General features: G+C 46.5%; 1 protein-coding gene across 1 annotated transcript in view; it reads left to right on the top strand.

Moving 5' to 3' along the window:
- Positions 1 to 534: 534 nt before the first annotated feature.
- Positions 535 to 21,592, top strand: part of MAST1 (microtubule associated serine/threonine kinase 1) — a 94,559-nt gene continuing 73,501 nt past the window's right edge. The window contains exon 1 of the mRNA XM_081893729.1: positions 535 to 663. Coding sequence (XP_081749855.1) covers positions 625 to 663 — 39 coding nt within the window. The 5' untranslated portion in view covers positions 535 to 624. The remainder of the gene's footprint in view (positions 664 to 21,592) is intronic.

Genomic DNA, 21,592 nt, shown 5'->3' on the forward strand with positions numbered 1-21,592 from the left:
TCTTAAGGGCTGCCTCGCAGGTGAGATGGCAAGAGTCTAGTTCTCAGTGAGGGTCTTTTTCCCGAGGGCGGGGGGGGGTGCGTCAAAGCCCGGCGCGCTGCAGCTGCGCCCCCACCCTCAGCATTGGAGCAGGCGCGGCGCCGTGTGATCGCCAAGGCGGCCGCGGGGAAAGGGTTAAGGAGGCCGGACTTGGCCGGCGAGGGGGCGCCGCATCCTCTCGCTGCCCCCGCCAGGTCGGGCTTGGTGGCAGCCGGAGCGCACGTCGGCCCCGCCCGCGGCGCACAGGAGCGGGAGCCGGGGAGGGGCGGCCGCCGCCCTCGCCGCCTCCTTGTGCCGCTGCTCCAGCTCCGCCAGCCTCGGGCGCGCAGAGAGAGGATCCGCCCGGCGCGCCCCGGGCCAAGCGTCCCAGGCGAGGCCGGGGCTGTGCCGCAGTCGGGGGGCGGGCGGGCGGGCGGGCGAGGCGCCCCCTCCGCGCAGCCCACCTGGCCAGCCCCGCCCTGAGCGCCGGCCCAGCGCAGCGCAGCCGCGGCCTGGAAGGCGGCACGGGAGGCGCGCTCGCTCGGCTCGGCTGGCACTAGGCGCGCCGGCGGCGCCCATGGGGCGAGCTCTTCGGGCCGGCCAGCGATGGACGACTCCGGGATCATTCGCCGGAGGCGGCTCCAGGTAAATCGGGGCGCGCGGCGGGTCCCTTCTCCCTCCAGCCCGCGCCGCCCTGGCCAAGCCTGCCGCGGTGCCCGGGATGCGGCGCGCAATCCGCGCGCCCTCTCCGCCGACGCAGGGAGGCAGGCAGGCAGGCCGGCCGGCGGGCAGCAGAGACAGGGCGGCAGCCGCCGCCGCTCTCTCCTCCTCCGCCATCCCGGGGGAGCCTCCGAGCAGGAGCCCAGCCCGGGCTTGTTCCTTCCTGCAGGGCGCAGGTGTGCTCGGTGCCAACCGAGCCGCGCTTTCCTTTGGTGCCAATGGGGCGCCGCCGGAGGTGGCCGCGCTCCCCGCACGCCAGACCCGAGCAAATCTTCTGGTGTCGCAGGGGGAGGAGTGGGCAGGGGGACGGAATGGCCGAAGACCGGCGGGGAAGCCGAGGGCCGCCTGCCCCGGGTGGGCTGCGGGGTCGCGCGAGTCCCTGGGCAGCGCCAGGGAAAGATGAGCGGCGCCTGCGAATCATCATTTGGCATTGCTTAAAATGAGATCTGGGGGAAGGTTCCTTTTTCTGCCTCCTTTTCCCCTGTTCCATCCCTTGGGGCAAAGCCAGACTGAAGAGACCGAGGCTGTACCTCAGTCGTAGGAATACAAGAATTTCCCAGTGGGGTCAGGCTAGAGTCCGTTTATGTAGTGTTTGGCAGCATGGGAAAATGACAAGCAGCAGTCCCTGCCCCGAGGAAGTTCCATTCTAAATACAGGGCACTGGCAAGGGAGAAATGGGAGAAGCAAGGATAAAAAGGGGTAGAATTATTGCATTTATTTACTTAAATAACTTGTTTAGATTTCTGCCCTACATTTTAAGTACATTATCAGGGCAGCTATACAAACATTATTATTTTATATACCTTAATATGTAGAGTAAACTACAGCTTGAGGATGACAGCACCCAAATGGAATAGAGCAATGGACAAACACTAAAAAGGGTAATGGGGCGGGGGATAAAAAAAGCAGCGAGAAAAAGTTGGAGTGGGTGCTGGGTGAGCCTTTGACTGTGAACACATTCCAAAGCCAAGGTGTTTTATATTGCTACATTTCCTTCCCGCTTTGGTTGTGAGGAAATGTTGAACAGCAGAAGACTGCAATGGAAACATCCAGTTGCCAAAGCTTTTTAGGGAAAGCCCCTGGAGGCCAACCCATCACACCTTTGACATTAGTGATTTTGCTTGGCTACTCCAGAAGTTCCACAAATGCTCTGTGAAGCATTGTGTGCTGATAACACACATTGTGTGAACAGAAGAATTAGGACTGTGGCATGAATGAGATTCAACAACTGGAGTAGTATGGATATGATGGGAGACACAGAATGGGGCACCCACCCCATGGACTCTGGGCCTAAGCAGGTTCTGCCTGGCTGGTATCTGTTTGTGAGCCCCCCCACCCCCACCCCGGAAATTGAATCAATAGACAGTTCTCTTGGCTCCTTGCGGGCAGTATGAGCTCTGGAGGTAACACACAACCTCTTCACATGTCCAGATACTTCTAGTTATATGTTTTAAAAATACTTAGCTTTAACAGTTGTTTAGCCTTGTCTCTCTTATTTCACAGAGCTTGAAAGGTGTTTATGGTATATAAACAAATGTTTGGAATTATGGAGGCATGAGAATGTATGCATATGCTAGGTTCCCAGAGAGTAGCGCAGTCCATTCATCTGCATACTGTCCCGGCAGCAACAAGAGAGAAAAAGGCACAGGGATGCTCAGCTCATGTGGAAGGGGAAAGCGAAACAGCAGAAGTCCCCGTGGCTGGACCACGTGCTTAGTGAAGGCGAGGCATTCTAAAAATGGAAACAAAACTTTTTCAAAGCCCATCATTTCTTGTAAGCCATCTGTTCCTAAGAAACCAAATTTACCATTTCCCGAGCTGTATATGCAGCGGGTCCCTGGAAGGATGCAGAAAGTGTAGCACAGACTTTTCCGACTTTGTGCTCTCCAGGTGTTTTGGACCGCAGCATGTTGGCTGAAGGCTGATGGGAGTTGTAATCCAAAACATCTGGAAGGGCACCAGGCTGGCGAAGGCTGCTGTACTAGTTAGAGTGCTGGGACTGGGGTGACCCAGGCAAATTCAGATCTTTTCTTAGCTGGGTAACCTTGGGCCAACCATCATTGGTGTAATCCAACTCACAGGATTCTTTTGAGGATAAAATGGATCTTTGGTTCCTTGGAGGAAAGTGAGGATATAAACGTGATAAATGAGAAAATCTGTTTCTCTTTACTTCACATTGGTAGACATTGGAAGCTAAGAGACATATGAAATAGCAAAAAGTTGACTGGATATGGACAGCTAGTTCCATAGTTCTATTTGAGGTTGTATTTTGTTTTCAATTGTTTTTATTCTGTATTTTATTTTGCTGTAATCCATTCTGGGGTTTCCGGTGAAGGGTGGATAATCTAATAGTTATGATGATGATGACAATTAATACTTTCAATTAATAATGCAGTGATCCATAACCTCCCCTACCTCATTTTGCAGTCTCCTTGATGGAGAAGAGAAAGTCACCATCACTAATATAATCTTGGAGTAGGGTTTCATTAATTTATGTAGGCCCATCTGCGGTGTCTTTATGCAATGCCCAGGCTGTCCCAAAGCATATGAAGTGAGAAGTGATGGAAGTGCTTCTGACCATGTGAAGAGAGAATTTCATCCGACATCAAGCTACAGATTCCCAGGACTAAGCCATAGGGTTCCCAGGTCTGAAAGTGTTGTTTCCAGATAGTCTCAGTCCTGGAATTTGCACTGTTAGAAACTAAATGCCATCTTTCAGTGACGTCCACTAGACATCTTTTGCTATATCTCTTCAGACATCATGCCTAACCATGTTCTGCACTAATCAGAGTTCAAAATCCAGACTATGGTTTGTGATTCTGCACATGTAAGCCAACCATTGTTTAATTTATTTGTCTAGGTGATAGGTTTAAGTATTTCCTCATCCTTCTTTTACCAATGGTCCTTACAATACTTTGGACTTGTATGTATGCTGCCTTTCGTATGCTACACAGCAGGAAAAATAAAATGATTCATCAAACAGGTTACAACATTAAACAGTTAAACTCTTCAGAAGTAAAACACAGCAGTTATCCAGGGCAAATCAACACAAAACCACCTCTGGAACTAGACACCAGCAAAGATCTTAGGGTCACAAAAGCATTTTCAGAAGGCACCCAAACACCATCAGTGTTGGTGTCCAGCTGGACATGCCACCAAGAGCCACCAAGAGAAGGCTCTATTCCTGATCACCCCCAAATGCACTTCTTCACAATGTTGTACAACCAAGAGGCCACAGCTGATCAGACAGGGCAGTATGGGAGGAGTCAATTTTTCAATCTGGTCCCAAGCTGTTTGGAGCTTTGTCAGCCAGAACCAAAGGGACACGGGTGGCGCTGTGGTCTAAACCGATCGGAAGGTCGGCGGTTCGAATCCCTGCGACAGGGTGAGCTCCTGTTGCTTGGTCCCAGCTCTTGCCAACCTAGCAGCTTTTTTCGATGCGCTGCTCTGGATTCACCAGAAGTGGCTTAGTCATGCTGGCCACATGACCTGGAAAAACTGTCTGCGGACAAACATCTGCTCTCTCGGCCAGTAAAGCGAGATGAGCGCCACAACCCCAGAGTCATTTGTGACTGGACTTAACTGTCAGGGGTCCTTTACCTTTACCTTTTTAAGCCAGAACCAGGAAGTTAAACCTAGCCTGATAGCTAATGATCAGCCAATTCAGCCTCTTTAGGAGTGGGTTAATAATACCTGTACAATAATGTAATCCATTGAGTAGCCGAGACACCACATTTGTCGCCACTGCAGGTTCCAGATCAGCCCCAAAGGCAGCCCCACAATAGAGCACATTGCAGCAATCCAGCTTTAAGGTAGCCAGTGGATGAGTCACGGGTATAAGGCTATTCCTGTCCAGAAATGACAGAAGCTGGTAAAAGGCATTCCTGTACCATTTGATCAAGTGTGGATGAAGTGTATTGACTGACGTTGGTTTTTTTGCCTACTGTTTTCATGATGCTACAAAGAAAATATCACCCCTATGCCTTAATTATACTGTGGCTTCGATATTATTTGTGGAGCTGCAGATATAAATAGTATGCCTTACATTCTTCTAAATGTGACTTGAATTTAGCAACAGTCTTCATGACTTGCAACCATTTTCATGTAGTAATTATAAAGCTAGTAGTCCTTTATCATAATATTTTAATGTGATATGTCGGTGTTGGAGCGTTTTAGACACTTTGCATACAGTAACTCTTACAATAACAAGGATGAGGTAGGCCCAATATTATTAGCTTTAAGCAGCCCTCTCCCAAACAAACAAACAAACAAACAAACAAACAATATTAGTGTGACTTGCAGAAGGCCATCTAGTGTGTTGATAGCACAGGTGAGATTTGAACTGAGGACTTCTTATTGATAGCTAGGTTTGCTGCATTAAGTCTCTTGGAGCGACAGACCAGGCCAGATAGGGTGCCCATGGTCCAAATACAATACTCAAGTTGTGGGGGTGAGCACATGCAAAGCTGATGCATGCAAAACATTTTTATCTTGCCAATCTTCCAAGGTGCCCAGGTGGTAGTCGTGGCTCTTCCTATTTTTCCCTCACAGTAGCCCTCTGAGTTAGGAGTGGGAGAGGGAGTGATCTTCCCAAGACTACCCAGTAAGGTCCATGGCTGAGTGGGAATGTGAACCCAGCTCTCCCACAGTCCTAGTTTGAGAGTAACAGCTACAGCACCCTAGCATTGCATTGACTGGCTCACCTTCATGGATGGCTATTTGACACAGGTAAGTGTAGGCTGGGATTTGGATATCTTGCAAATGCAGTGTGTATCTTAGCCTCTCTGCTCTAGTAACTATTGTTTTGCTTTCAGACCATTTGCAGGAAGTCCCCAATTGGTCACACACACACACACACACACACACAGTGGACGGGGCAGATTTTAGTAATATTTTGGAATATGGCACCCTGTGTAATGCCAAAATTTGGTGCACCCCCCCCAAATGGATCTTCTTCATTTTGGATCTTCTCATTTTTTGATCCCCTCACCTCAGTACCCTGTGCAGTGGAACTGCCTGCACCACCCTAAATCTGGTGTTGTGGTAGGAGGAAATTTGGGAGCATGGCTGGCTGGCGGTTGCAGCAGAGTGGGAGAAAGCCCCCCCCCCCCGACTGACTCCTATGGGACTGTTGCCAACAGCTGACACGCTTCCAGGAAGACACTCTACAAGGATGTAGAAGGAGAATGCAGCACCCGAAACTGACTCGTAGGAGAGTCGGACCAGTCACCAAAGGCCAATGCTTCTCCATTCCTGGTTGGCCACTGTGGGGAACTGGGTGAGAGAGGCCTGTGGTGATTGTTATTATTCTTTTATTTAGTGTTAGGGTAATTTATTTAGTGTTGGGTAGTACCTCTGGTGGGGAACGCATTGTGCTCCCTGGGTAATTTGTCCACCTTTTGGTCCCCATCCTGCACTCAGCCCTCACCTGTGGCTCCTAGGAGCTGTCAGCATGTGACAGTGGCCATACCCTGGGAAAGGGCTTCAACTGGCCGGCTAAGCCAGGTGAAGGTTGCCAAAGGGTCTCAAACCCTTGATGAGTTAGGGACTTCCCCGGCGTGAGAAGACAGGCTCAGGCAGACTAAACAGATGAGGCCAATACAGTGGTACCTCGGGTTACATACGCTTCAGGTTACAGACTCCACTAACCCAGAAATAGTACCTCGAGTTAAGAACTTTGCTTCAGGATGAGGCCCCATTAGCTAAAGTGGTGCTTCAGGTTAAGAACAGTTTTAGGTTAAGAACGGACCTCCAGAACGAATTAAGTTCATAACCCGGGGTACTACTGTAGTTGGTTCAACGAACCATATACAGTGGTACCTTGGGTTACATACGCTTCAGGTTACATACGCTTCAGGTTACACACTCCGCTAACCCAGAAATAGTGCTTCAGGTTAAGAACTTTGCTTCAGGATGAGAACAGAAATTGTGCTCCGGCAGCGTGGCGGCAGCAGGAGGCCCCATTAGCTAAAGTGGTGCTTCAGGTTAAGAACAGTTTCAGGTTAAGAACGGACCTCTGGAACGAATTAAGTACTTAACCTGAGGTACCACTGTAGTGCAGGTTCTTGGCACCCAGGGTGCATGTGTGTGTGTGCCTGGGAGATGGGGCACGGAGGATGCCCGCGCCAGCCCAAGTCCTCACTTCTAACTGAGCTGTGGCAGTCTGAGCTGGTGGCGAGGGAGGGGAGGGGAGGGAGAAAGAGGCTTGAAGGCACCCCATGACGAGGGCAGACTTAAGGGCTGTGGCACCGAAGTGGCGTAGTGTGGGGGTGCCAGGGGGGCCATTGCTCCGTGTGCACAATGTGGGGGTGTGTGCAAAGCAAGCACACCATGCAGAAGTCCCTGTCATGTGCCATTCATGCCCTGCCTACCTGGTGTGTGAGTGCCCACCTGGCAGCCTGTGGTGTCCCCCTTTGCAAAGGAGGTGGAGGAGGTTGCAAGAGCCTCTTGCTTCTTCTTGGTGGGTGGCGGCAGTGTTCTCCCACCCAGTTCCTCTCGGCCCGCCCAGGGATGGGGTGTGTGGGCATCCACGACGGGAAGGAGGTGCCACCACTGCCCCAGCCCTGAAGGCCCAGCCCACGTGTGGCTTGGCAAATGAGGGGGAGTGTTGTGGGAGTGCCTGGTTGCACCCCCTTGTGCCCTTTCCAAAATCTGCACCCAAGGTCATGGGCCCCCTGGGCCTCCCCACATTATGCCTGTGGGTGCAATGATCAAGAAGGCAGTTTCTGCACCTGTTGTGGAGGGAAGTGAGGGGCAGATGGGGCTCGTCAGCCTACGCAGGTAGCCCATCTAGGAGAAGGAAAACTCTGATTCTAAATCATGGGTAGGCAAACTAAGGCCCGGGGGCTGGATCCAGCCCAATCGCCTTCTAAATCTGGCCCGCGGATGGTCCGGGAATCAGCATGTTTTTACATGAGTAGACTGTGCCCTTTTATTTAAAATGCACCTCTGGGTTATTTGTGGGGCATAGGAATTCGTTCATAATTTCCCCCCAAAAAATATAGTCCGGCCCCCCACAAGATCTGAGGGACAGTGGACCAGCCCCCCCCTGAAAAAGTTTGCTGACCCCTGTTCTAAACCTTTGCTGCCTTCAGAAGAAAAAAAAAAGACTTAGGAGTAAACTTTATATAAATCCGGAGTGGAGTCCCTAAGATGGTTGAATAGCCTCTTGTATGTCTCCTCCTGGCAACAGCTGCAGCCAAGCTGGTGCTGAACATATTGCTCTGCTTTCCTTTGGACCACATCAGTGAGGCTGAGAGGGGCATCTTGTCTTCTTGGGAACCCTCCATACATACTGCCTAGACTTGTGCCCGGGAAGGTCACATTGGCTTCCTAACACAGTGGTTTGACTTTACCCCTGGAGGCGCACTCCATTGTCTTGAGACAGAAGGAAGCCAACAATGCTTTATACCACAAGGGTCTCAAGGCAACTTCTATTAATACAGCAAAAATAATACAGAACCCATACAGTAAAAATTCAAAAAGAGTAAAGAGAGCGGTGTAAACCACTGAGCCTCTTGGGCTTGCCGATCGGAAGGTCGGCGGTTCGAATCCCCATGACGGGGTGAGCTCCCGTTGCTCGGTCCCTGCTCCTGCCAACCTATCAGTTCGAAGGCACATCAAAGTGCAAGTGGATAAATAGGTACCACTCTGGCGGGAAGGTAAACTGTGTTTCTGTGCACTGCTCTGGTTTTGCCAGAAGCAGCTTAGTCATGCTGGCCACATGACCCAGAAAACTGTCTGCGGACAAATGTTGGCTCCCTCGGCCAGTAAAGCGAGATGAGCGCCGCAACCCCAGAGTTGTCCGCGACTGGACTTAATTGTCAGGGGTCCTTTACCTTTACCATTAAAGGCAGTCATACTCAATAGCTAAAAGCTAAAACAGCTGCACAACACAACACTCATCATTAAAACAACAAACCCAACAAAGCCCACCCCTCCAGAAAAGCAAAATCTCCACAGCCAAATGCATTGAAGTAAATATGAGTCCCAGCCTGGTATCCAAAAATACGACAGTGTTTGTGCCAGGCAGGCCCTTCTGGAGAAAGCATTTTATAATTGGGCCACTGTTGAAAAAGATCTTTCTCCTGCAGCTGCCCTCCTCTGGTTTGAACCAGTAGGTATGATCTGTCTTCATTATGATGGGGAGGGGGAGAGGTTAATGAAATATACAAGCCCCAATCCTGACTCCATCCAATTTTAGCCATATCATGTTGCCACAACTCTGTAGCTAAGAAGAGCTTTGAGCTCCACTGAACGACATCCCCAGTTCTTCAGACCCTGCACTTGCTGTTCCACCGTACACATTCCAAGTGTGCCTGCTTTTTCTTTCACTGATCTTAGAGGTAACCTTCTGCATGTTCACAGTTCTGAGGGTAGTTTAGGATTGGCAGAGGGAGCACGGAAATGGAGCAGTGGTGTCTCTGTGTTCAAAGAGCCTCCCTTGTGTGCTATGGGTGGGGTGAGATTAGGGTGCCTGCAGAGAGAAGCTACTAGCGCTCATGTGTAATTGGGTTCCGGAGAGCATCGCCATGTGAAAGCAGTGAGAGGTGCAGCTTTTACCACAAGAGTGATGGTGCTGCTCTGATGTCCCTCAGCATGGCTCTGGCGGTGAGCATGCCTTCTCTCGAAGACCATTTGGTACATAAACACCCCTCTTCCTGCCTAGCAGGGGGCACTTACTCCATATCTGAGTCACTGCTGACTTTTTCTCTTAGCTAGTCACTGTTTTCATGGACTGGCTGGATCCAGAGGGTTGATGGGAGGCACCAGCTGGGGAACCCCCAATGAAACCCCAGGGGATGGGTGATTGGATGACAGTGAGTGGCCAGAGGGAGAAGAGGGGGCAGAGGACGAGGTGTCAGAAACTGAAAGGGCAACAAGGATCAGTGAGCAGGAAGAGGCTGTGGCAGAGAGCAGTCCAGAACCAGAGGCTGTAGAGAAGAGGGGCCAAGAGGCAGAGATGAGGCAGGCTGCTGAAGAAGTCTGGGGGGCTTCCCCTCTCCCCTGGTCTCCCAGAACCAGAAGAGGTATGAAGAGGGTGGAGCAAAGACAGGTAATATAACAGAGTCTCAGATTGCATGGGAAGGACTCAGGGAAGGAGGAAGTTTAGGCAACTATGAGAAGGCAAGGACCTTTAGTCCTCACATATTGGCAAGTTCTACCTGGAAGAGTTGCTGTGCTCTACAAGCCTGGCCTTCTGGGCTGTCTAGTTTCTTTGAATAGAAAGTTAACTTCACTGAAGCTGTGTGAGTTATTACTAACCTGCTCCCGGCACCCACTCCTGACGACTGCCTTTGTTTTCAGTGCTTCCTCCTTCTCCCTCTGCTTTCCACCCCACTGCGCTTCCTCATGATGCTGTGGGAGTTAGGTAATGTTCTGATGGGATGGTGGGGTTTTCTCTTTCATTGCTCCTTAGCAGATGGGTGACCCAACGGCTTAAAACAACATGCGTTGTACTGCTGAGAGGGACTTCCTTAGAAAGCGCCCCTTGCTGTGTGCGTTTGGGGTCCTTATTTTCTGTGCTTGGGGGGCCCTCCTGCTCACTCAGCTCCTTATGCATTCTTCTAAATGTAATGGGAGTGTAAATGGGAAAAGGGTTTCCTTTAAGAGAGAATAAGAATGACTTGCTTTCAAAGAAGGCTTCTCCCTATATTTCTGCACGTGTCACTGTTCCGGACACACCTCCTGGCTGGAGTGAGGCAAGCCCAACATAGTGACTCCTTCAGAGAGGTAGGGGGCAGCCTCTGTGAGCTAATTCTGCTGCACCGAATGGGGAAGGCAGCAAGCACAGTGGTTTGACATATGTCTTAGATGTAGAAAGGCCCAGGTTTTAGTCCCTGGCACCTCCATTTAAAATGATCAGATAGATGTACAGTAGTACCTCTGGTTGCGAACGGGATCTGTTCCAGAGGCCCGTTTGCAACATGAAAGGAACACAACCTGCAGTCTGTGCACGCTTGGGTTGCGATTCGCCGCTTCTGCGCATGTGTGTGACATCATTTTGTGCATCTGCGCATGTGGTGAAACCCAGAAGTAACCCTTTCTGGTACTTCTGGGTCGCCACGGGATGTAACCTGAAAGAACGTAACATGAAGCGGACGTAACATGAGGTATGACTGTAATGGGAAGAATATTAGCTGCTGCTCACCAGAGTGGGAACAACACTTGGCTAGATGGACCAATAGTCTGACCTGGTGTAAGGGGATTACCTGTGTGACAAGTCCAGCCTCTTCCAACCTGGTGGCATCCAGATGTTCTGGACTGCAGCTGCCTTCAGTGTAACAGCTGGAGGGCGCCAGGTAGAGAAAGGCTGGCCTATAAAGGTCTACATTGGGATCTGCTGCCCCTGTAGACCTGCCACCTGAGGCAGCTGCCTCAGCATGCTTTCTGGGTGGGCCAGCCCTGGCCTAGATAATTCCATTTGTACTTGATACAACAGAACAACCTCCTCCCAGCTGCAGCTTGATTAGAAAGAGGTGGGCCCAGCATGGTGAAATTATTCATTCCCATTATATCCCTAAAGCAAGGTGAGACACAACAGGCAGCCTCTTAGGTGAGTGGGTGAGTGGGGTTCACCACCAGAGCCGCCTTACATAATGCTCTTTCTCACAGCCCGAAGCAGTTCCCTCAGTGGCGCAATTGGTGCACAATAGCACATGGTTTGGGAACGAATGGTTTGGGATCTGAGACTTGTTTCATTTGTATGCATTTAGAGGTTGCTGTGTTAAAAAGAAAATGAAAAGCAGGTGCAGTGAGCCTGAATATGTAGGAGTAGTTCCCTAAAATAAATATTGCAAAGACTGAGTGTTGTGTTAACTTGCTGAAGGGCTCCTTATGCTAACCCCGCCCCCAATCTTGTCGTTATATATCTTTGTAAGAAATGGCAATGTTGTTATGTTCGCTAAAGAGAGAGAGGAAAATTGGGGAACTGAGCCCTGTCTCTTTCTGCATCCATTTTCCTTGGTCACTTACTAGGTTTTGAAGAGGTCCTGTTTCTGCCTGTGCAGCCACAGCAGGTGCTGCGATTCCCCAAGTTGGTTGACTTCATCCCTGAAGGCACACTCTTCTTCCAGTGTCTCCTGAGACAGATGGATGCCAACCAATTAATTAGGATTACCATGCTATAGATATGTCATATTTGAACTGTGCGAGGGCATTTATTTAGCTGCTTGTCAGTTTCTCAAAAATGCGTACACACAAGTAGCTTTTAGAAAATGACAGTCGGCCACCCACTCTTGTGTTTGAAAGATTAAAATGAAACAGCTCACATGTGCATATCATTCAGATATGATGGTTTTGTTGAACTTGGGTTTGCCAGAGTACCAAAAACTTGTTCAAAATGGCAGTGGATGATTAATGTCATTTTAAAAATAACATGTGATATAAGATGGTGCACCTGTGGAAATTGATTTCGCACCTCCTCCCAGCTTGACAGTGATTCATCGGTTACCAGATTTTGAAACAGGTTTCCAATGAAGTGTGTACCCACATGGTGGAAATGCCTCCTAATCTGCTTTTTTCAAAAAAAATAAAAACAAAAAACCCTCGCAATTTTTTTAGAATGCCAAGAGAAGTTGTGTCAAATCCCTTGTTGATTGAAGAATCGTTCTGTATAGAAATGTTAGGGATGTGCTGCTGCCTCTTTACGTGGATGGCATTTTGGACCCACAATTTCTACCTCCGTAAATGATAGAATCATACACTTGTAGAGCTGGAAGGGACCCTGAGGGTCATCTAGTCCAACCCCCAACCTTGGCAGATGACCATCCAACCTCTGCTTAAAAACCTCCAGTGAAAGTCTTGTGGGAGTCTGTTCCACTGTCAAACAGCTCCTACCACCAGAAAGTTCTTCCTAATGTTTTGGTGTAATCCCATTTCTTGTCATTTGGATTTGTTTGTATACACACACACACACACACACACACACACACACACAGCCAACAGAGAAAGCTAATACCACTGTTGATCTGTTAATTTTTAAAGAACTGCAAGACTCATCTTGTTTGTCTCCAGAGACCTGCTTAGCTACTTCCTCAAAAACTGCTTTGTTCATTTCTCTGCCTTAGTTTGCCAGGCCAGTTTACCTGTCAAAGAAATAAATTTTATTTATTTTCATAGGGTTTTTTTTTAATCTACAAAGCCCTGCTTCTTATTGTTGTTTTAGTTTCTTATCTTAGTCAGGTTTTATTTATGTATTTGCCTAGTGTATTTTATCTTAATATTATATAAACTATAGTTTAAGAGAACCCCAACCTTGCCAGTGCTCTACAGTGGTCTTGAAATTACCCGCATTCATTCTGTACAGTTCCACTTTCACTGCTTTGGAGCATAAACCAATAGCTTACATTTTGCTGTTTGTACCTTGTTAGGTAGGGTTGCCATATTTCAAAAAGTGAAAGGTTGTTGAGCTTTTATTAATTCTGACCGAAGTTGTTGAGGTTTTTTTCTCTCCATTTTAAAAAAAAACATTTTGAGCTATTTTTAAGGAAATTTGCCATACATCTGGATTTTCCCGGACATTGTTTCAAAAAGTGGTTTTCTGCCCGGACGGTGTTTATGACAGCTGAATCCCGACTATGTCAGGGAAATTCTGGACATAAGGCAGCCCTATAGGTGAATCCCAGTTTAACTTGCTATCAAATACCAAAATTCAAGTACCCAGTAAATGGTACATTTCTAATGTAGCCTCTTTAACAGAATGGTGCAAATGGTGTTGGCACATTGCCCAGGTTGCAAAACTCACCCAGAGTGTAAGATAAAGGGAAAATGAACAAAGTACTGAATATTTTGAGAAGTGAGGATAGTTTTTATTAGTTATTGGCACCCCAACAATATTGTAGAAGTTCTAGGCCCTTTGGGACCTCACAGTGAATTTTTTGCCCGGCTCTTCAGGAGTATAAGGTTGCTCATCCTGATGCATTTGCTGCCTTGGGCTCCTTTGGGAAGAAGGGCAGGATACAAATTTAATAAATAAAATACAGTGGTACCTTGATTCTCGAACTTAATCCATTCCGGGAGTCAGTTCGACTCCCGAAGCTGGTCGAAAACCAAGGAATGGCTTCCAATTGGCTGCAGGAGCTTCCTGCACCCAACCGGAAGCCGCGAAAGCCACATCGGACATTCGGCTTCTGAAAAATGTTTGCAAACCGGATGTTATGGAAAAATCTAGGTGCGAGGCTGCTCAGTCACCCAGCTCGTCGGGCAGAGCACGCTGGTCCCTGTGGAATAAAGGAAGGAGTCCAGCCACCAAATAGCTGTAGACCAAAGTTTATTGCGCAACAGGTTCAAAGAGGAATTTTGCACCCCGAGGATGGGGTGACAAGGACTTTTAAAAGTTTCTATCTTATCCCAGCATACAGTTCATTAAGCATCATCACTGCATCATTGCTACATCCTGATTAACATAGGAGGAATGTGTTGGGGCAACAGGTGGATACAGGATATGTATTGGGAAGTACATTCTAAGCACCTACTACAAAGGGGCAATAGAACTTTGTTTTGCATAGTCTGCCACCTGGGCAAGTCCGGAGGAGTGCCTTTGCCCAGCGATTGACACCTATGAGTACCATCGTGTGAGTATGTGACCTCCCGCTTGAGAGATTATGATGGGGACCAAGTGGTTTCCAAGTCCTTGGCCAATGAAGCAAATTGGCGGTGGAATGAAGGAAACTGGCAAAGGAGTTGATTTTATATGATTTTTAAAGCTAGGTAACTTCCCTGAGCTGTCAAGTCGAAAGGATACATTTATGCATAATATTTGTAACATTTAACAACTTTAAAGACGTGCCCCTACCCCCCGTAATTTCCGTAACACCGGAACACTCACTTCCAGGTTTGTGGCGTTTGGGAGCCAATTTGTTCGACAACTAAGCCGTTCGAGAACCAATGTACTGTACCACTGTATACATACTTGGCCATTGGCTGTCCAGAAATACATCAAGCACTATTTTGCAGGTGTCTTAAATATTTTCCCTTTGAATGTTTGTAATGTTACTCTTTGCCACCCAGATAGGTTAAAGATATCTTCCTTCCTTTGAGAAAATAATGCTTAATTGGATTTTAGCATGTGAATTCATTGTGAAATCTGTGTTTTATGAAGACATTCATGTCAAACTATATCTCCTTCTTCCACCTTTATGCTATTATTGGCTCTACACACTGGGATCTATATCTTGCATCTTCTCAAGTATTGCCCCCATTTTCTGCTGTTGAGAATTTTGCACTTATTGGAGTGGGATGCTTCTAGCCTCCCACATCTAATGCACTTCATGAACATGTGTTTTCTGAGCATGGTAGGCTGTAGGGAAGAGGCAATTAATGGCAAAGGGAGAACAGCAATAATGTACTGTATGGGTCAGAAATCCAAAATTGACTGGTTCTTGTTACTGCTTTTGCAAAGTATGGCAGCTGCAGTGCATTTTGATTTTATTTCTCTAGTTTTCCAAAATTTACAGACATACAAGTCACAAAGACACAGATCACATACAATTCCAATACACATACATATTTGACTTTCCTCCCCCTTCTTGTGGTTTCTTTTTATTTTAGTTTTTTATATTGCATTTTCCACATTAATCCGTTTTTAAGTTATGGTTAAATTTCTCTGGATAATATGTTTAACTGCTTGTTTTACTTTAACCCTGCTAATGAACTTACTTGCATACAATAATTTTTCAGATATTCCACAAATTTTCCCCAGTCTTTAATGAATTTTTTTCCTTCTTGGTTTCTTATGACACCTGTTAGTTTTGCCCTTTTGGCATAGTCCATTAATTTAATCAGCCACTCTTCGTTGGTTGGTGCTGCATATTCTTTCCACCTCTGGGCAAAAAAACAATTGTAGCATACATAAACAGGTTTTTTTTGGGTCTTTTGGTATCTCTGTACCTACTATTCCTAGAAGAAAACCTTCTGGTTTTTTGCTAAAGGTTATCTTAAACATTTTCTTCAATTCATTATAAATCATTTCCCAGAAACCTTTTGCTGTTTTACAAGACCACGACAAAGTACCTTCTTTTTCTTTACATTTCCAGCATGTGTTTTATTTTGATTTATACCTTTTTGCTAAGCCACTAGGGGTTAAATACCCTGTGGACTATCCTTTTGAAAATTGGCTGCCCAGATAAATTTGTAAACATCATTCAGCTCCTCCATGATAATATGACAGCAACAATCGCAGTATTAAGGTTATACTAGCCTCTCCCATCCTGGTGCCATCCAGATGTTTTGGACTCCAACTCTCATTGGCCAGGGCCTAGTGGGAGGAGGAGTCTAAAACATCTGGAAAGGCACCAGCTGGGTTTGGCTGTTGATAGTCTGTTTCTTGATCTCAAAATAGATAGGAGCACCTTTTAACGTACCGTAATTGGAGATAAACACTTCACTTCCCCTGCCCCAGATTATTAAATGTATGCAGCAAGTAGCTGCAGGATCTAGTGCCTAAATGAATGCTTCCAAGTTGTTGCTGAAATGCTGCCTTGAATTTAACACCAGCAGTTAGTAAAGATTTGACAGATAAGATCATTACTGGGGCTAACCACGGGTCAAGTGATAGCAAATGAAACCAGCTTGATTTAAGTAGAATGGCAAGTGGAATTTGAACTGCACCTTCAGTATTTTGAGATGCTGAGGTTAATAGACACATTAGACTCTGAGAATAAGGAACTGGTGTTTCTGAATACTGAAATTATATCTTATGTAGTGTGTATCGATGATAAACAGTTTCCATGCCAAGCAGAACTTAAAAAAAAAACAAAAAACCGCACCTTGCAAGAAATGAGAAGCTTCCTCTAGTTTTCTGATGAGGCATGGAAACATGCAGAATCTGTCCTCACCCACAAAGATAGGACGGCATGCATAACCAGCTTACCAAGTGGTTACATGATCACTGTGGTAAGTTAACAAGCAATAGCTGGAATTGATGCTAAGAAATGGAATTGATGTCCGGGGGGAATTTATGAAAGGCGACGCTTTGTCCTGGATCTTAGGCAAGTCAATTAAAAAATAAATAATAATAATAGCTGAATAACTAGGGTTTTCCTTTAAAAAGCTCAGCAGTTTGGGGGTCTTCCTAAACAAAAGCTCAACAATTATATGATTTCCAGGAAAAGAGACTTGTAGGATTGTCCACGTCAGGTGGCAAAATAGCTTGTACCTGACTGGTGGGCACCATTTGCTGCTCTTCCTCAGTCAGCAAAATATCTTGGTGCAGCCCTGTGAAATATTAATAGTAGGCTGTATTGCAGGCTTCTTGTCAGCCACTCTCTCAGCTACAACACTGTGCCCCTCCCTCCAAAAAAAGAGCATTATGAAGACAATCTTGTATATTGGCATTGGCAGGGAAATCATTTTAAGTATTTTAAAATGAAACTTCACGCTTTTAATTATTTCTGTCTTAGCTGTGGTCTTGTTTCTGGATGGACTTATGACTGTCAAATCATAGCTACACTCGTTTATTGTTTTCCATCGCTTCTCTCACTTCAGCCCTGGGTGTGAGAGAAAAACAGCATATAAGGGAACCAGGAGGCTCTGTCTCCAGAGAATTGAATTGTCATTCTAGACTTTACCTATCTCTTTGCCTGGAGTGACTGTGGAAAAAACATACTGGTGCGGTAATGTGGTGTTGAAGCATAACCCCTTGTCAGGGGTTTTTTCCAGCCGGAACTCTGTTCTGCCACCTCTCAGGTGGGTGCCATTGCCATCATAAGAGAATAAGGGAGGTATTCCTGGTGAGTTCCGGCACCTCTTTTTCTAGAAAAATAAGACTGCCCCTTGTGCTATTGTTCCCCACCGAACCTCCCACTCTCCCACCTACCCTTGGTGTATTCTGCTTGGAAATTTGGATGGCAGATAAATATTCTGGTCATAATCCACCTGGCAGTTTCCAAATAAACAAAAATGAAAACAAAATTTTGCATTGGCCCTGAATATCCTACCCAGAATGGAGCTGATTTGAGGGGGAAATGGGCGCTTCGGGCAAATACACCAAATGACACGTCCTCTTTGGTCATTTACCTGGGGCACAGTCCACCGGGACAATCTCTGGCACAACCCCCATTGAAATGAGGGTGGGCGGGGGATTCCCTTGCCCCAGGTTCTGTTTGCCTCCTCCCAGAAAAATGAATTTTGGATGTGCCTCATATTCAGCTCAGCCTGCTGTTGTCATCAGAGGGACAAATCATATCCAGAGACACAGCCTTGTTGGAGGCTGTACACACTATCCCTGTAAAGTTATATTCTTCCCCTCAAAGACTTCTGGACATTATAGTTTGTTAAGGGTTGCTATGAAATGTAACCCTCTGAGGTGTAAACTATGGCACCCAGAATTATTTGATGGAAATAATGTGCTTTGAATGAATGCTATATGCGCACTATAACCTTAGTTTGTTGCAGCAAAGTCTTGTAGACACCTAAGACTCTTGGGAAGAGGAAGCAAATGTGTTGGTAGTTAGCATGGAATCACTGAGCCCAGAGACAATTTACCACATCGTTAAAAACAACAACGAACGATGTGTTGGAATAACATCTATGCAAGAAGAAGAGTAGGATCACAGGAAGAAAGAGTCCTAGCCTGAGTTTGTAGCTGCTGCACTGGCTTTCTACTTGCAGTTAATTATTTGCCTAGGACAGGCTTCCTCAAACTCAGCCCTCCATGTGTTTTTGGCCTACAACTCCCATGATCCCTAGCTAGCAGGACCAGTGGTCAGGGATGATGGGAATTGTAGTCTCAAAACATCTGGATGATTGAGGAAGCCTGGCCTAGGGGAACACTGAACTATGTGATTTACCCTGCCTTCAGTATGGAATAATATTGTCCATTCATTCTGCCACCTGGCCTAAGGCTGATTCATACGTGCCTAGACATTACCTTACTTCTGGTCACTCTGATTATTCAGTATTTGATAATTTTGCGTCTGAGGCCTAGTCTAGGTCTATACAAGCAGCAGAATGACAAGGTGAAATTGTGTGGTGGTAGAATGTACTACCGCCGTTTGGTCCCAGTGCCTGCCCACCTAGCAGTTCGAAAGCACTCCTAAGTGCAAGTAGATAAATAGGTACCGCTTTATAGCGGGAAGGTAAACGGCATTTCCGTGTGCTGCGCTGGTGCTGGCTTGCCAGAGCAGCTTCGTCACGCTGGCCACGTGACCCAGAAGTGTCTGCGGACAGCGCTGGCTCCCGGCCTCTTAAGTGAGATGGGCGCACAACCCTAGAGTCTGGCAAGACTGGCCTGAATGGGTAGGGGTACCTTTACCTTTACCTTTACCTTTAGAATGTACTACCTCAGACTGCAGGGTTTTTTTAATGGTCCATGTTGTTAAAACACACACACACACACAGTTCCTTGCAGGTAGTAAACTAGCATATCAGACCCTTCAAGTGTTCCTATTTTCCAGGGACATCCCTGATTTTGAGAAGTTGTCCCGGTTTCTGATTTGATCCCTGAGTGTCCCACTTTTCCTTAAGATGTCCCTGTTTTCATTGGAGAAATATTGGAGGGTTTGGAGTTATCCGACCCCCGAGCCACCTGAAGGCAATCCTGTATAGGAAAGTGTTTTTTTAATGTTTCATATTCTGCTGTGTTTTTATATGTGTTGGAAGCTGCCTAGTGTAGCTGGAGCAACTCAGTAAGAAGTGTGGAGTATAAATGGTAAAATTATCATTATGGAAGAGGACATCCCTATTTTCGTCAGAGAAATGTGGGAGGTTATGGCATGTGGGAGGCAGGCCAGGCTTAGAACATCCCTGAGAGTGCTATTTGTTTCCTTACAGGGAATTATAGGGGGCAGATTGCCATTCACAAATGGCACCTTCTCACATACAACCATTTCAACATGGTTCAGCCACAGTGGCACAGCTAGGTAATTTTAGACTCTGGACTTAATGGCCTTTGCTGCCCCCTCCTGCCTTCGGATGGTAAAGTGTACTTCACTTATTTCAAAATGTGGTAAGCCCTGCACGTTATAAAGGAAAGAATAGACACAGCAAATGAAATTTTTTGGAAGACTTTTAATAGTTTCTTTATAGAAATCTCTCCCCCGCTTCTTTTTACGAAATTGTATTTGTATGAACATAAAGGACAATTTGTTATTATATTCGTACAGAAGAACTGTATAAAATTATGTACTTGTTTTTCCTTATCTTCTTTTTTCTTCTTTGTTCCAGCTTTGGTACTGAATATTGCTGTATATATAGACTTCTCTTTTTTTAATTGAAACTAATAAAGATCAATAAAAAAATGGGTAAGCCAGCCCTGTCTGGGTCCGCCTGCTTATTCTGCGTTGTAGGAGCCCTGGACTTCTGCCCCCAAATCCTGCCCAGAATTCCCCTGCTGTTTTGCCACCTTGTTCTGTCACATGTGTGACATCTGCCATTTTGTTTAGTGCATGGCTTGATTTAAACTTGATGCTGGGTGGGTTAAAATTGATTTTCTGTCCTGCCCAACCAGCTTCATTTGCCATTTGGGCCCTCATCTGCTGTACCTGTAACATTAGCACGCCAGCACTGCTGCAGCCAACTCCTGGTGTGTTTACACGGCAAAAGTAGCAGATGAGGCCTTGGTTTGAACATGAAATGCTGCTTGGGTCTTCAGGTTTAGAAGGATATCATACTTCACTGGAGCCAAGGCCATTGTGTTTCATGTGCATCACATACACACATTGTTGAGTTTCTTTGAGGCAGATCTCAAGCTTGCTTTGTGATGAATTGTAGGGGGGAAATACTGCAAGGCAGTGGGAAAACTTGTTGTGGGGATGCTGATGCCCGTGGCAAAGACCGGCTTTGGATGTGTGAACTGACCTCAAAAAGCACTTTGTCTGAGGTGAGGAGGACATTCTCTCTGTGGAGCTGAACCTGTGATGGTGACTCATTTGCAAAGTGCCACCTGATGCTGCAGTCATTGTGATGTGTGAGCCAGCCCTTAAAATGAAAGAGATAACTGAAGGGAAAGTTAGGTTGGAGTCAATTCAGGAAATAGCTAGGGCATCAGTCTAGGTCAGCTTTTCCCAGTCTAGTACAGGATTACAATTCCCATCTTCTTTGACCATTGATCATATTGGCTGCGACTGATGGGGATTATAGTCCAACAACATCTGGAAGGCACCAGGTTGAGGAAAAATGGTCTGGGTTTTAGCAAAAGTTATGGAACGGGCAGGGTGGTAATTGAGAATAAGACTTTATTTATAGGACTTTTCCATCCTGCCTTAGCTCTAAGAAGAGCCTCCAAGGTGCTTCACAGCAATAAAATACCAATGCAATTAAAAGGTGTATTCAAAACCAAAATAAAACAGATGAACAAAATCAGAACTAGATAAAATTAAGGTGTATTAAAAGGCTGGTGGAACAAAAATGTCCTTACCTGCTTCCACCCAAAGGGCCCTGTCTTACATCTCCATTAACTGCACCCACCTTAGTTGCAGAATGCAGAGCAAGACCTCAGAAGATGACCACAGTTGACAGGCAGCCTGCTAAATAGCTTAATCTCAAGCCTTTTAGGGCTTTATAGATAATAAGCAGCACTTTGAATTTAAGATGATGCAGCCAAAATAAAAATGCCTGGCTGGATACAGGACTTTCTGAGCAGTTACATTCAAATGACAATCCAGGTAATCAACAGAATCCATGCACTTCATTAATTTGACAGTGTTGGTGAACATTGCAGTGGACTTTGTCAATTACCACCACCAGAGACCACTGTGTAAGAAAAACCTTTCTGGACGCTTCCTCTGATAAGTGTCTGCACACACGATGGCCTGCTTAGGGAATTACAGCAAACAAGGTTTCCCATAATGCATGAGTGTGTGAGTGATTCTAGAACTCCCTTATAAAGAACAAAGCATTTACAAACCATTTTATA

The sequence above is a fragment of the Podarcis melisellensis genome (assembly GCF_964234715.1).
Source record: "Podarcis melisellensis genome assembly, chromosome: 17".
Taxonomy (NCBI): domain Eukaryota; kingdom Metazoa; phylum Chordata; class Lepidosauria; order Squamata; family Lacertidae; genus Podarcis; species Podarcis melisellensis.